Here is a 17,605-nt window from a genome sequence, read left to right on the forward strand (position 1 = left end):
GAAAAAATGCTGTGCCATGCTATTCCCAAAATACCGCTATGCTCCTAAAGGAAGCGCAACATATTTTACCTGTTACACCGTGTGTAACGTGTCTTTCATTAAAGCCTGTGTAAAGTACATTAGTGTAGACACCTGCGGCTTATAGACAGGTGCGGCTTATTTATGTTAAAAAAAATGGTAGCTGGAAAAGTCAGATGTCCCAATACTTTTGTTCACATAGTGTATTAAACTTGCGTGGATTTGTTTGTTTTTGGACACTGCACACTGCTACTTTACAGTTTGTTTAAACTGCTTGTGTTTCAGACTTCTATCTTTCTTTTTTTTATTTGTGTGTATATATATATATATATATATATATATATATATATATATATATATATATATATATATATATATATATATATATATATATATAGTGTGCTATATATGGTTTAGTTTGATCTAGCACAAATATTACATTTAGTTCACATCCTGCATTGCGATGTATTTTGCATATTTAGTCATGTGTATGTGATGTTCTTGTATTTATCTGATTTCTAATATTTTTTTATTTTTTGGCGTGTGTGTATACAGTATGTGTGTGAGTGTGAGTGTGAAATTACATCAGTGCCTTACTGCATGCATAAGCTCAAAAGCATTCGGTGTATCTGCAATGGCTGGATACAGTCGTGATAACACCTGACAGCATCCACAATGTTTCTGTCCTTGCTGAGATAAGCTATGCTAGAGGTAGTTATTAAAAGTTATAGCTGCCTGCCTTTACTTTAGACACCGGGGTCAGAGATGCATCTTCTCCAGCTTCTTCTCTCACTATCTGTAGTTCTCATCTCCCTCACCTCCAGATGCTTTAGTGGCTTCATCACCGAATAGATGTTTATTGTCTTCATGAAACTTTCAGCCTCATGTCTGTTATCTAAGCACGGACACAAGTTGGAAAGATAATGCACTGGTTTTAAGAAAGCTTTGGGAAAATGAATCTGAATATATGAATATTTCATTTGGTTATTAGAAAAGTATTAGTATTGTTCATGTATGTAATGTGTGCTCCTTTTTTTCTTCCTTCAGACATACACGATTGCAGGTAGAATCCCATTTTAATGCATCTGGCTTACATAGAGAGTTGTTTTGCATACATTTGTTATAAGGTTGGCCTAATAAATTTTGCTGATGACTCTTCCATGCAGAACATTGCAGCACCACTCCTGTGTCAGCTAAAATGGCAGAATGATTTGATTTTCTGCCTGGCATGTGGGCAGATTCTTTAAGAAGTTTTCCCAGTCTTTTGCATCTCATCTTTTATTCCTTCTAAACTTTAATTCCTCAGCTGCCATGCCTTATGACATTTCTGACCATGAAAAACAAAAAGTGCTTTATTGTCTCTTAGCTTTTCCCTGCTTTTTAGGCAGCATGTTAGGTGACAGATTTTCAGTAAGCTTTTAAAAAGATCCCATAGTTGTTTAGAGTTGAGAGTTTAGAGTAGAGTGATGTTGTTCCCAATGACCATCATTGACTGAAAGTCCTAATGAATTGATTAAAGCCTGACAAATTGACAAATCAAAGTATGTCAAAACTTTTGCACCTGACACACTATATTTTTAAATCATCAAAATTATTCTTACTCGTAAATGGTTTTATTTAATTGAGAGGATTTTAGGAATTTTAAAGTGTTACTGATCCCGTTAATAATCGATTTAGTTCATAAATTACAGTGGTGCTGGAAAGATTGTAAAGCAGGATTTCTACATAAATTGATGAGACTTAAGTATTGCACTTGGTCTTTTATTTGTGAAGTAAGTGTTGTCTATTTATTCTTATAGCACTCAGCATTTATTTGGCCCCTATAGTCTTTTTCTTAGCAAACAGCAGCTAAATTCTCACCACTTTATCCAGTTCTGTACCTTTTTTACCTCATCTTTTTTTCTGTTTCTTTCCAAATCCCAGACTCTCATCCAGATGCGCTCATACCTAGATGTTTGATTTGGGTCATGGCCGGAAGCTCAGTATCTGATTAACCTTTACTTCTCCCTGCACCTCTAATCACTTAAACAGGCATCACATATTATTCTGCAAGTTCCACTGTTCTGCCCTAGTTGATCTCCTTGACCCTTATCACTAGGGCATTGTGTGTATATGTGTGTGTGTGTGTGTGTGTGTGTGTGTGTGTGTGTGTGTGTGTGTGTGTGTGTGTGTGTGTGTGTGTGTGTGTGTGCGCGTGTGCGCGTGTGTGTGTGAATGTATCACAGCATCTTTTGCTCTAATTGTCATAAAACTTGTGTGCCCTGCTGTTGTTTAAAACAAGTCCAGCATACTCTTTTGTAGACTGTTGTAAAGCTATGCTAGTTTGGATTGCACAAAAAAATCACAGGCGTAGGATTTATTTTTTCTCTGAACTTAAAATAGTTTTGCTATTTGTGTGGCTTGCCTATGCAAGATTTGGATCTTTCTTGTGCAAGGTGGGATAACAAAAAAAAACAGGTTTTGAAATGTGTGGGAGGAAGACAAAGCTGGTGTTTTCATGTATTGTGGCTCTCCATGATGTCCTTTCTGTAAAGTCTGCCATCTGGTTTCTGCACAAAAACTGTCCTAAATATGATTTCTCACCAACACCTCTTTTCATCAATACCTTTCTCTACCTCAATCTCTGTCCCTTTTGGTTCCAGCATGCGTTTCTCAAGTAACAGGGATCTATATGTTTGTCAGTGTTTTATATTTACTTTTATGGCATTTGGCAAATGCCCATATCCAGAGCGACTTACATTTAACACATTTATACAACTGAGCAACTATGGGGTTAAGGGCCTTGCTTAGGGGTACAGGAGTGGCAGTTTGGATTCGACCTTCAGTTCCTTAACCATGAAGCTACCTCCTCCACTGTTTTTTTTGACAACTTGCTACAGCGATATGCAGAACAACTAAAAGTACAACTATGCTTTTTATAGCTAAAGCAGCAGTCAGTCCTAACATACACAAAACTTCCCGAAAAGGAAAGGCTATCAAAGATGAGGGCATATTTTCCCATTTTTATGGTTGTATTCGACTTTTGTGAAACCTTGACCAGTACATTTGCAAACCTCAGGTTTTTTTGGAATACAATACAATCAAGATGCTTTGGATATCATCTCCTGTCAATGACTTGAGTGGTCTTGTCCATTGTTTGTTTTTTCTCTCTGCCCTGTTTGGATTCCCTTGTTAACAACGTTGGCACTTCTGTACACCAGTTTCTGACAGGAGGGCAAACTTTAGCACACTGTGAGCTGTTCAGAGTCACTGGATTTTTAAAAAGTTCATTGGCAGAGCATCTTGAGAAGTTATTCCAGAGTATTATTTGAAGGAGCTCATGGCAATTTGGTTTATATTTGTGCATATTTAGAGTTCACAAGTTAAATCTGAGGCTTAGGTTTAAAAGTTGTGTCAATATTTATGCTGGGAGATTTGTACATACCCAGAGCTCGGTTATGCAGAAATGGAAGTGGAATTTTCTCAATTCAATAAAGACAAAATACTAGTGTTTAGTTCATGCCTCTGAGATTGGCAGTGTACATGTTTTCTTTTTGATAGAAGCCTCTAGACAGGTTTTTCTATAGATTACATAAAGTGCTTGCCTTTAAGCTTGAAAATGCAGACTGAAAAAGCAAATAGATTTTTTTCTCTTGCTGTGAAATGTGTTATAAAAAAGCAAGAGACATTTTTAATGAGATATACAAAAGAAGACTAACAATATACAATATAAATGAGAAAATGACAAACATTAAAAGAAAAATCTTAATATGTAGGTGTATACAGTATTGCCAATGTGTTGCTGCTTAAATAGGCTTAGTTGTATTATTTTTCAGACCACTATATGAGAGGAGTCATAAAAGAAAAACTTCAGTTCATGAATTCTTAATAAATGCATGATTCATTTAATAGTTAAATTTTTCATTTAAATAAACATTAAAATAGTGCCACTGTTACAGTAAGGAAAGAGTGTGTTGCTTGGAGGATAAGCACTTATCTGCCATGCTTACAGCAAAATTTAAATGTCATTTATATATATTTTTATAAATAGAGAGAGAGAGAGAGAGAGAGAGAGAGAGAGAGAGAGAGAGAGAGAGAGAAGAGAGAGAGAGAGAGAGAGAGAGAGAGAGAGAGAGAGAGAGAGAGAGAGAGAGAGAGAGAGAATGTGGCCTACATGTGGAATGGGATGTTCAAAAAGCACATATGAATCATATGGTCAGGAGTCCACAAACTTTTGTCCATATAACGTATTTGTACGTACATACATACATACATACATACATACATACATACATACATACATACACACACACACACACAGTATCTCACAAAAGTGAGTACATCCCTCACATTTCAGCAACTATTTTAATATATTTTCTCTAGGGAAAATACTATAGAAAGTAAACTTTGGATATATATTAGATTAGTGCAGCTTGTATAGCAGTACAGATTTACTGTCCTCTGAAAATAACTCAACATATTGTACAGCCATTATTGTCTAAAAAGCTGTCAACAAGTAAGCACACCCTAAGTGAACATGTTAAAACTGCGTCCAAATGGTCAATATTTTGTGTGAGCAACATTGTTATCTAACACTTTCTTAATCCTCCTGGGTATGAAATTCACTAAAACTGCACAGGTTGTTGCTCGGATACTCTTCCACTCCTCCATAATGACATCACGTATTTTCCAAGTACCAGAAGCCCCAAATTATGATGCTACCACCACCATGCTTCACTGTAGGCAAATCTCAATTTTATTGGCACTTCTCACCAGGGTGTCGCCACACATGCTGGACATCATCTAAGTCAAATAAGTTTATCTTAGTCTCATTAGACCACAGGATATGGTTCTAGTAATTCATGCTCTTGGACAGGTTGTCTTCAGCAAACCGTTTGAGGGCTTTCTTGTGAGCCAACTTCAGAAGGGGCTTCCTTCTGGGACGACGGCCATGTAAACTAAATTGTTGCAGTTTGCGCTGACAAGTGAACCTTCCGTTTCTAATGATACTAATACTATATATTATATATTATATATGTAGCATTAGACTTTCTCTTCACTTGGTGAACTTAATAACTAGGAGACCTGCAATAGCATGCAAAAGGCAAAAAAAGTGTAGTTTGTTATAACAGCAAATGAGGAAAAAATATGGAATAGGATGTTTAAAAAGCACATAAAAATCATATGATTATATAGTGTATATATTTTTTCAGCTTTCCTTCTTTATAAGCTAAGAGAATAATCCAGGTAGGAGAACAGTGAATTCTACTGTATATTCGATATTTGTTGGATTTTTGAATCTCTAAACAATAGTCAATTCCTCTTTCGTTCACCTGCATTCCCCATACACATCACTTCCAATCTCATCAGGACACAGTAGCAGGTGTATAAACATGAAATTAGGACAATGGCATCCAATTCCCGGTGGATCTTTCCAACCAGACGGGAACTGAATGGCTGGAGAAGGCTGAATAGGATGAGAGACACATTGTAGGAGACTGATAATGTGTAGCGATGGCGGGTATGTAAGCAGGTTGGCATGTTTTAGGCTTTTTCCTGTCATTAGCCTTTTAGAATAGCTGGAACATTTTTATGGCTTGTAGTGTGGTTTTGGATTTATGTTTGAATATGTTGTGTCATGAACGACTGGTTTATAATTTTAAATTGGCAGAAATGTGCAGAAATGTTTTATTTTACTTTCTCAGAACACAGAGGGTGCAATAAATCAGCAAGAAAATACTGTGTAAAGCAAGAACATTAACAAGAACATAGCAGGCTAGAACATCACGTCCATCAGCTTTCCTTGAGAACAGCATTTATTAAACATTTCTTAACCAACCTAAACATTTTATTGGAAGAATTGAACGTGTGTGTTCTCACGTTTCACACTGATTGAGCTACTGCAACAATACTTGACAGGCATGTCATTTTAGTGTGGGCTTTACAAGGATATTGTGAATTAATAATGCTCGCGAGTAATATGTGAGGATACGAGAGTAAGAAAACGCAGTGGAGGACGCTTACGAACTCATTTGCTTAAGGGAGAGAAATACAGTCTAATCCTTTCCCAACAGCTGGTTGCCAAGTTAATGCTTTAATGAGAAGACGTTTTATGATGTTTTAGATAAGACACTCATATATCAAATCAAAGTGGAAGAAACCATGAAGCATTGTGTAAAAACTCTATGAAAGAAAAGTCGTAAGGAACAAAAGAGCATTTTTTTTCTTTCCTTTTGCTTCTGGCAAAAAAAAAAAAAAAAGCCTTAATGAGATGCACATACATTTTGTCTGCAAATTTCTGAGACCTGGTGTCATTAGTTCAACTAGTGATGAAGGAGAACTGGTCAAAAACAATAGAATATGCCCTGATTTGCATTCATTGTGCTCTGCCTTTGGGAAGAACACTGCATCTTTTTCCCCTACAAAAGATACAACATAAAAGCTAGATTCAAGTTGAAGTATTTTGGGAAACTATTAAAATTGTCAACCCTTGGAATAAGCAGCAAAGATGTTAAAAAACATTGAAACTTCACTCTCGCACTGTGTCAGTTTAGTAGTATAGTAAGGATTCAGCAGCAATAGAGAATTGATGACTTTATATTAGAAAGAAAAATGATAGAACCATGACAACACATTTGTAATGATTCTAATGGTTATAATGATGATTAGTGTTTCAATTAAAACCAATACAATGTCCCAGTGGGTTTCTTCTGGAAATGTGTTGCCTTCTAATGCTGGAATGCTGATCTAATGAATACCATTAAGGACCAACTAAACTCCTGAATTTATTGATCACATGTTGGTATTTACTGGACACCAATAAGGACCATAATGACAAAATGAAGCATCCAAATTCCATATAGTTTTTTACAATTGTATTTTTAGTCTGAAGATAATGATTTAATAATGTCCACAAACACACTCTGCAATAGAAACCATTTGGTAACAGTTTTAATGGTTAACAGCTTGTGGTTTGCAATAGTATTTGTAGTGGTAACCAGTAGATTTTCTTTAATGTTTTGTGTGTGTGTGTGTGTGTGTGTGTGTGTGTGTGTGTGTGTGTGTGTGTGTGTGTGTGTGTGTGTGTTCAGCAGGGAAGTCACACCAAGTTTACATCCTTTTGCCCAATTTGACCATTTGAGAAAAAAAACATTGTGTAACAGCCACTAAAACAGTCATGAAATAACAAAATAGTTATGAAAATGGATAACAAAACATAATGAATTTCGGAATCTTTGAGGTGACTGGCAGGGCATCTGAGCTCAGACTATTAAGTGAAAAACACCAGTGAAATTCTGAGCATTATCACTAAGCTGTCAAGAGCTTATTCCTTAGACAAGACATGAAAGCAGATTCGATTCTGTCCACAGTGCACTCTGAATGCCTGTGAATCCTCATTGAATTGGTTTTGGACCGTTTTCTTCGATTGCTTTTTTTTTTTGCCATGCTCTAATATTCAGAGGAAGTAACTTTCTATGCTTCTGATGGCACTCTGTGATCACTGCGGGCCATCTCAGGGGCTCTCGAAAATGAAAAAGATCACAGTGTAATTTGTTGGAATGCATGAGGTCTGTGGCTCGTGTGAAGAAAAGAAATGATCGCATGAAAGAGTTGAAGAATAAAAAAGAAAGTAAAGTTGTAATGTTAAGGGCTTTATTTTGAATCGCTGAATACAATAGGCCATACAATAGTACAGGAAGTACAAGAGTGTAAGTAACCATGCATGTAGAAATACAGTGGGATTAGAGATTGCACAGACAGTTTAAATTTAAGTTGAATTTTTGCTAAATTTGGCCTATAAGTGGTGCAGCTGTCTTCAGTTCCGTTCTACCATTTGGAGATTGTGAGTTTGAGTCCTGATGATGCTGAAGTTCTCACTGATTAGAAGTCCAATTGGCCCTGCTCTTTATATAAAAATAGTGGCCTTAATTTTCTTTCCAATCTGTTGATTAGCTATGCTAATGAATCACATATGTTTGGGTAATGGGTAGTTAGAGCTCTCCTTCATGCACATTCAGTCGACATAACAGTATTGCGATTGCGGTGAATTTACAAGTTATATTTGAAGCTATTCATCCATCTTGTCCATGCTAGAGAGGTCTATATAATGGGAAAGCAAGAAATTGGCAATGACTTAAAAAAACAGTGGTTTATTTTTTACTCATAAACACGAGCCACCTCATGAGCACTAAGTGTTTAGTCTGTTTTATTGCCAGCAAGACGTGATGGTAAATGCAATACTGTAATCTAATCTCTCAGCAGCTCAGCGATGAAAGTATTATGTTTAGGCAATTCATTACATTGCAATATCTTATTTAAGGTCTAAAAATAAAGTGGATAAAGTATTACATACTCACTTATACACAAACTGTACTCTTTGCCTTTAGATTGGACTAGGTATGCTGGTCACATTTTAGATTCTTATTCAAGCAAAAGGAAAAATATTCACCTTCATTCATTCAAACTCCCATGACTGTATTTGCACATGCCTATTTAGTCATGTTGGAAAAATAGGTTATATCGACTAAAGTCTGTGGACTTCTCACAATATGATTCATATGTGCTCTTTGAACATCCCAAACCACATGTAGGTCTCTCTCTCTCTCTCTCTCTCTCTCTCTCTCTCTCTCTCTATATATATATATATATATATATATATATATATATATATATATATATATATATATATATATATAGACAGTACAGACCAAAAGTTTGGACACACCTTCTCATTCAAAGAGTTTTCTTTATTTTCATGACTATGAAAATTGTAGATTCACACTGAAGGCATCAAAACTATGAATTAACACATGTGGAATTATATATGGAATTATATACATAACAAAAAAGTGTGAAACAACTGACGAATGTCATATTCTAGGTTCTTCAAAGTAGCCACCTTTTGCTTTGATTACTGCTTTGCACACTCTTGACATTCTCTTGATGAGCTTCAAGAGGTAGTCACCTGAAATAGTCTTCCAACAGTCTTGAAGAAGTTCCCCGAGAGATGCTTGGCACTTGTTGGCCCTTTTGCCTTCACTCTGCGGTCCAGCTCACCCCTAAACCATCTCAATTGGGTTCAGGTCCGGTGATCGTGGAGGCCAGGTCATCTGGCGCAGCACCCCATCACTCTCCTTCTTGGTCAAATAGCCCTTGATGCCTTCAGTGTGACTCTACAATTTTCATAGTCATGAAAATAAAGAAAACTCTTTGAATGAGAAGGTGTGTCCAAACTTTTGGTCTGTACTGTACTGTATATATATATATATATATATATATATATATATATATATACATACTGATGATGGTACTGATGAAGATTGAGGAGGTCTGGGGTGTTCCAATTTAGTCAGTGTTTTAATTCATCCCAAAGGTCAAAGGTGTTTATTAATAGGTTTGAGGTCAGAGGTCTATAGCAGACTACTTAAAATCTTTCACTCCAACCCATGTGAACCATATCTTCATATAGCTTATTTTGAACATGGGCTATTGTCATGCTGGAATGGGTTTGGGTTTGCTGGCTCATTTGAGGTAAAACAATAAACTCCACATTTGTGGTAACAGTTTGGGGACAAACCACATATGGCTGGAAAAGTCAGGTGTCCCAATACTTTAGTCCATGTCAGTGTAGCAGGCTGAAATATAATAGCTCAATGAGGATAAAAACTAGAAAGTATTTTTCTCTGTGTAACACCCTGGTATGCCTGTAAATTAAGTCCAGAGTGTGGACTAGAAAGAAATCAGCCTCCACTTCAGATACCAAGAGCACCATCTGTCCATACTCTGTTTATTACCCAACTATAGACTTTGACCAATTTTGCAGTCTAATACAGTTACAGTACATCAGCTCTAAATTGCCTGTATTGGTCGATGAGGTCATAAATATATGAGTGTGTTTGAATGAGTGTGTGCAAGTGGACTTGTAGTCCATCCAGGGTATAATCCCCAAACTAGAGTCACTCACACTGTCCATGAGCAGTATAAGTGGTTACTGAAGATGAATAAATGTTAACTGAATGTATCAGCAACTTGCACCCATGAACCCAATATCCTAAAGGTGGATTACTCAAGCAGCGACAAGGGAAATTATTAATAAATATTAATGCTCTACCAGCTCTGGAGAATAGTCTGAGATGTTAAGACCTTTCTGTATCTATATCAAGAGCTGCCTCTATCCACAACATTTGACTTAATGACAACTGACAGATAAATATAAATAAATTGTGGATTCCTGGTGGGACCTTATTGTTCAATACTTGCTTTCAGTTCATACATTATTCATGTTTCTAAACCCAGTCTGTTCCACATGTTTTTCTTTTACCTATTACCTTAGTTTTAACTCAGTCAAAGGAAAGACATGAATTATTAATATATTGTGCAGATAATCTGCAATCATTCAGTTATGCATAAAGACCCCTGTATAAAATTGAATGTTTCTCACTTCAGAAGTCATAAATCGTAACGTGGGAAGCGTTTTATACTCGATGTAGCAGAGGTCATTTGCATCTTTGGTATTTACATTTAAAGAGAACATGCTGGAAATCTAAAGCAATGAAGCAAAAAGGTCAGATGTTTTGTTATTTAATAGTCCATAAAATAGTAAATCAGACTCTAAGAAATGGTTTTTTAATTATTCTTTAGATTCCGCATTTTCAAAACCATTTCGTTATTACATTATTCAGCTTTATTTGCTGTTTCACACTTGTTTTCAGCACCAAAGCCCAATCCTTAGCGTAAATTGGGCGTGACAGAGAAAGTCACACCCAATTTACACACAGCGTGCAGCTAATTTTTGTCATTTACTTGCACTCTGTGTGTATGTTTATGACTTCCAGAACTGCTGGATTCACTAGGCTCACATCAACATGACTTTTGTGACTAGAATTGTGAAATAATACATTAGACAATTGTCTCCAGTTATAACCTGGGATGAGGTAGGTCATAAACACTTCCATGATTTACTTAGAAACATAATTCATAATTTACAGAGCTCCAGCCTGTTTAAAGCTGCAGTATTTAAATTTTGTCTGTTTATATCTAACTGTTTATATGTATAAATAGCTTCAACCCAACTAAAACATAAATTCTACAAACTGTATATGTGGAAGTGAACTGGAGAATAACATTCATTCAGAATGTATTCCCTCAGTTAATGCTTTCATGGTGGCAGAGAAAGATCTGTCTAACACTTTTCTGACATCTCCTATAAATGTTTAGTTAGGTTCTGGTCAATGCCTATAATATAAAGCATATGATTTTCATAATAATAATATGAATAATAATGGAATCATTAAGTGAGACCTTGTCCTCTTGACTGGGTGTTAAGTGATCCAAGAAGAGACCCATGTACATGTACATTTTGTACATAGAATCACAAAATTGGTAGCTGCAGTCCAGTAGGCACTGTAAAAATTTACTTTTCAAATTAGTAGTAAAAATCTATAAATTTTTCATAATAATTAAAATGTAGTATTTTCTCAGAGGCCAGAAAATGACAACCTCTGATTTTCTGTTCCTCAGATCAACAGATTATGGCACCACCTATGAGAGACTGAACGATAAAGTGGGAGTGAAGACAGTCCTGAGTTATTTGTACGTCTGTCCCACCAACCAGAGGAAGGTGAGTGGGCATTTTTTGTTTAAAAAATGATAGTTATACAGTGCATTCAGAAAGTATTCAGACCCCCTTTACTTTTTTTCAATTTTGAATTTTATCTTGCAGATCTTTCAAATAGATTTTTTTTCTCATTAATCTGCACTCAGTACTCCATAATGACAAAGTAAAAAACAGAATTCCAGAACTGTCTGTAACTTATATATATATATATATATATATATATATATATATATATATATATATATATATATATATATATATAAGAAATATTATATTTACATAAGTATTCAGATCCTTTGCAACAACACTTGAAAATTAGCTAAGGTGGCTCTCAATTCTCTTGCTGTATCTGCCTTGATTAGATGTAGTAAATTAAATAGATTGGACATGATATGGAAAGGCACACATCTCTCTAAAGAAGGCTCGCAGCTGACAATGCATATCAGAGCAAAAACCAACGGAAAAGAAAACTGCCTGCAGAGCTCAGAGACCAATTTTTTGCAAGGCACAAATCTGGGAAAGGCTAGAAATAATTTCCGCTGCACTAAAGATTCCCAAGCGCACAGTGGCTTACATAATTCTCAAATAGAAGAAGTTTGGTACAACCAGGACTCTTCCAAAGCTTGTAGCCAGGCCAAACGAGGTGACCAAGAACCCGATGGTGACTCCGGAGATCTTGAGTTCCAGAAGGACAACCATCGCTGCAGCCCTTCATCGATTTGGACGGAAGCTTCTCCCCATGCAAAACCTATGAAAGTCTGCTTGTAGTTTGCAAAAAAAGTACCTGAAGGACCTCCTCTGTGTTAAACAAGATTTCTCTTGTATGATGCAACCAAGATTGAACCGCCTAGCCTCAAATCTACACGTTCTGTCTGCAGGCACCATCCTACAGTGAAACATGGTGGTGGCAGCATCATGCTGTGGGGGTGTTTTTTAGTTGCAGAGACTGGGAAACTAATCAGGGATAATGGAAAGCTGAATGGAGCAAAGTACAGAGATATCCTCAATAAAAACCTGTTTCACAGCGCTCAGGACCTCAGACTGGGCCATGCGTTCACCTTCCAGCGTAACAACAACCATAAGCACACAGCCAAAACAACACAGGAGTGGCTTAGAGACAATACTGTGAATGTCCTAGAGTGGCCCAGACTTGAACTTTATTAAACATCTCTGAAAAGATCTGAAAGTGGGTGTCTACTGATGGTCCCTATTCAACCTGTCCAATCTTGGCTATGAAGAATAGCAGAAAATCCCCCAATCTAGGTGTGTAAAGCTTGTTGCATCATACCCAAAAGACCCGAGGCTGTAATTGCTGACAAAGGTGCTACAACTAAGTACTGAGTAAAGGGTCTGAATACTTATGGAATATTTCAGTTTTTTCTTTTTAATCAATTTATAGACATCAAATTCTTACACATTTCAAATGTATCTAGAAACAGGAAAAGTTCTGCTGACATTTTTTGGCCTCTATTTCCAACACTACTTAATCTTAGCTTTGTTACTTCTTAACTTGATTACATTAGACACCCAGTGCTGGGCATTTCCTCTCACCAAATGAAAGGCCAGATTGCTTTCGAAGGTTAAAGGGTGGGCTAATCACCAGCAACGGGTTTAACGGAGAGGCAAAGCTCACTTCGAATAACATTTAAACGTGTCTGCAAAACCTAACAAGCTCAAAGGTTAACGATTTGTTTCTCAAACAGAGATGGCTCATCCTGGCATGCTGCCTAGAGTAATAATATGATACCTCAGAGTAATAAAACTGTAAACAAAATTTTAACTCCATTTGAACATCTTATGGTTTTGATATAGAAGTTTTTTTTTTAATGTACATTTTAATTATAAATAAGAAATAAGAAATGCCTGTACATTTAGAAACCTCGCAGTTATTCAATAAGGCAATCATGCTGATACAAATTCTCACAATACATTTCATGTTCATATCATACACCAGAATCAGCGAGAAGTATGATTTTAGTGGCTTTGACCATTGTAAGGTAGCAGGTGTCAAACGGCCTAGTTTGAGGTTTTTTTAATAATTGCATGGTATTTTCTCAAGCAAGAGTCTCTAACAAAAAAAAATAAAAAATAATATATATATATATATATATATATATATATATATATATATATATATATATATAGTGAGTGGCAGTTCAGTGGGTGGAAATAACTTCTTAATGAGAAAGGTCAGAATAAATGGACAAGAGAATGGGCAGACCGGTCGGAGCTGAAAGAAAAATGTATTGTTGTTTATTGTTTAGAGGGTTTTTTTTGCACTGTATACTTTCTTGTATTTTATATTTTATATACTTTTTTTTAACCACTTTGGGTATGCAGCAATTTATTTTAGGTTCAATAAAGTATCCAAACCAAACACCTACCAAGACCCCCACCCACCTACCTACCTACCTAATTTGGATTGGAAAGTGGGGGAAAATTGATTACTTATGGGAAAGCCACACAGAGAAAGTATCGACAAGCAGAATTCTGCATAGACATGGACCAGAGCTCAGCATCAAACCCTGACTCCAGGGGTTACGAGGCATTGACCCTATCTGCTGCACCTGCTTCCATTGCAATACAGCTTCTTCAATGTAATTTCTGGAAAGTTCCCAGCTGTACTTTGCTACACATTATAACATTTTCATAAGCATTATTTACCAAGATAGACTAAGAATAAAAATATGCATGAAAAGGCCACACAAATGTAAATAAAAATTTGTAAAAGCCTATTTTAAGTCTTGATTAAAAGGAAGTGGTTCGATGCAGTATGGGCAGCAAGTTAAGATAACAATCACATGCTTGATTGTCAAGTTCTGAATTAAATATTTTTTTCAGATTCTTTTTGTTTAAATTTATAGACTGGAATAGGATAATTCAAATACTTAGTAATCTTCACTTCTCACCTCATTATTTGAGTCTGCTACACGTTACCAAAGCTCAGCCCTAACCTCCAATTTCTTGCTCTCCAGTTTTCTCTCTGTCTCTCTCTTTTCATCACAGAGACAGCAGGAGATGTGTGACGAGAAGTCTGGCAGCCCAATAAGAGAATTAAGGCTTCAGCGGGAATGTGTGTAGTGGCAAATAACATGGCCTCCATCCCGCGATCTTGGAAGAGCCTGTAAGCCTCTCCCTGAGGGCCAAAGTAGATTCAGCTTTCTAAGACAGCAATTAAATTAAAACTAACAAGGACTGTGAAAAAGCATTTGATTTACGAAGTATACTCTTGACTTTAAAGCCAGGTTGGGACAGAGTCTTGGGAACAGTTCTGCAGACACATGAGCGAAAATAAGTCTTTGGTAGATCCCTGTGACTGAAAATTTAATGGCCTTCAGATTCTTTTCACTTAAGATAAAACTACTGTACCTAGGACTATATCAGAGTATCCACGCAAGCCTGTTGACCAATGTATAGATCCTTTGTTATTTTGCTCCAGTTGGTGAGATTTATGCACTCCACAAAATGCATCACCCAGAACTAGCAGATATGAGAGGTTCTAACACCAATGTGCTATTTTAAAGATGGAGTACATGAAGAGAGACACAAGGTTTTATGTTTTAAGTTAAAAGGGCATTACTACCAAGCATTATTTTGCTTCTACTTGACTGTTCTTCTTTTCCAAACAAAGGCAATTGATCATGTTTGACATGATTAATTCCACGCTGAGTTTTTCCTTCTTTTTTTTTTCCTTGGCAGGTAGAACTAGTGTTTACCATTCTGCCCCTGAGATCAGTATTTAGGTAATATAGATTAATCTGTAGCAGCTTACTGCTGAGAGCATCTGCTAATAGCATTCAGTGTTTATTCCTCACTCTTAATCGATTCTCTTGGTCCCACAAAGACTTATTTGGCCATTACTACCATGTGCTACCTGCTACAGTTATCAGCATGCATGTATTATCCTTTTCTTTGTGATTTATGGTCAGGTCTCTGGGTCAATTCCTGACTTTTGGATTCAATTTTAGGAATGGGACATATATGTTTAATAGACTGGTGGAAGTGTTTTAGCAACAGCTGATATAGTTAATACAGAATATTGGAAATCTACAAAACCCATCAGTTTTTACTGACCATATTGTAAAAGCTCAAATCTGGAGGTGAATGGGCCACAGCAGTGAAAGACCACATCAGGTTCTACTCGCATCAGCCACAAACAGAAATTTGAGGCTACAGTGATCACTGGCTCACTGGAAGTGTTTGGAAAAGTCCTACAATAGTCACTGTAAAATGTGAAGGTGGGATCAATGATTACTTTGGGGATTTTTTTGTGGCTGGTGGTTTAGGTGTTCATGTGAAGACAGATGGCATCATAAATTCTGCTAATTACCAGGTTGTTCAAAACCTGGTTGCCTCTGCCAGAATGTCCAGAGTTTTCACTAAGAGCAGAAGCCAGATATATTTCCAAATCAACATAAAAATTGATGTCCACATGCACAAACCCATGATTCAAGCTCCCTCAGTGATCAACAAGAGACTATTATTCTCACTCGAGCAGACATTGCAAAAATAAATAATTTTGAAGCTATTGATAAAAACACTACTTGCTGTAATTGCATTACATATTATACACTGTTTGTACACTCCTCCCAAGAGCTCTAGGTCAAGTACTGAGACCCCAAAAAGTGCAAAACTTCTCTTTGTAGCTAGACAAACTTCCTTGAAGGATTTCTCATTCTCTGGCTCACTTAAGTAAAACTCCAATAACATCCTCAAGAATCCAAGGTCAAAAGTAATTCCTCTTTCATAATATAAGCTTTTGCTTAAAACAATGTTAGAGAAAATGATTAGCCCCTTAAACCTCACAAATTGCATCTGACAAGCTTTGGAGATAGTCGAAACCAGGAGGGGGGCCTGTGCCATCTCCTAGAGCCCATAATGAATGGTAAAATTGGAAAGGCCTCAGCATGCGCAAATCCTGGCTGCGATTCGGCTGGCTGTTTATTGGCACTTAATGAAAAACAATTTATCTAAATCACCGCCTGGAGGGATTCGTAGTTAAAGCTTGGGGAGAGCAGGGTGGGATGTTTGTCAGTGACAAATGTACCCCTTTTTTTTCTCCAATTCAAATCCGCTTGAGTGGGGAAAGCTTGAAAAGGCAGTGAGAAATACAATCTGGCTGACAGTCTGGCTTCTCTACTTTAATTCTAATTAGAGCTAGGTATCTATGTACCTTCACCTGTTACATTAAGTCATACTTCTTGTTGTTTTTATCTCTGTCCTCATTAGCCAGTAATACTGTGCATATTTTTCTTTCAAAAAAGTCATTAATGCTAATATACAGTGAGGAAAATAAGTATTTGAACACCCTGCTATTTTGCAAGTTCTCCCACTTAGAAATCATGGAGGGGTCTGAAATTGTCATTGTAGGTGCATGTCCACTGTGAGAGACATAATCTAAAAAAAAAAAATCCAGAAATCACAATGTATGATTTTTGAACTATTTATTTGTATGATGCAAATAATGCAAATAAGTATTTGAACACCTGAGAAAGTCAATGTTAATATTTGGTACAGTAGCCTTTGTTTGCAATTACAGAGGTCAAACGTTTCCTATAGTTTTTCACCAGGTTTGCACACACTGCAGGAGGGATTTTGGCCCACTCCTCCACACAGATATTCTCTAGATCAGTCAGGTTTCTGGCCTGTCGCTAAAAAACATGGAGTTTGAGCTCCCTCCAAAGATTCTCTATTGGGTTTAGGTCTGGAGACTGGCTAGGCCAAGCCAGAACCTTAATATGTTTCTTACAGAGCCACTCCTTGGTTATTCTGGCTGTGTGCTTCGGGTCATTGTCATGTTGGAAGACCCAGCCTCGACCCATCTTCAATGCTCTAACTAAGAGAAGGAGGTTGTTCCCCAAAATCTCACAATACATGGCCCCGGTCATCCTCTCCTTAATAAGGTGCAGTCGCCCTGTCCCATGTGCAGAAAAACACCCCCATGCTTCACAGTAGGGATGGTGTTCTTGGGATGGTACTCATCATTCTTTT

General features: G+C 36.8%; 1 protein-coding gene across 1 annotated transcript in view; it reads left to right on the forward strand.

Moving 5' to 3' along the window:
• The window catches only part of sorcs3a (sortilin related VPS10 domain containing receptor 3a), a 260,536-nt gene that overhangs the window by 132,163 nt on the left and 110,768 nt on the right, over nt 1-17,605 (forward strand). Inside the window, exon 3 of the mRNA XM_083523063.1 lies at nt 11,518-11,617. Coding sequence (XP_083379189.1) covers nt 11,518-11,617 — 100 coding nt within the window. The remainder of the gene's footprint in view (nt 1-11,517; nt 11,618-17,605) is intronic.

This window comes from Silurus aristotelis, assembly GCF_946808225.1.
Source record: "Silurus aristotelis genome assembly, chromosome: 20".
Lineage (NCBI taxonomy): Eukaryota > Metazoa > Chordata > Actinopteri > Siluriformes > Siluridae > Silurus > Silurus aristotelis.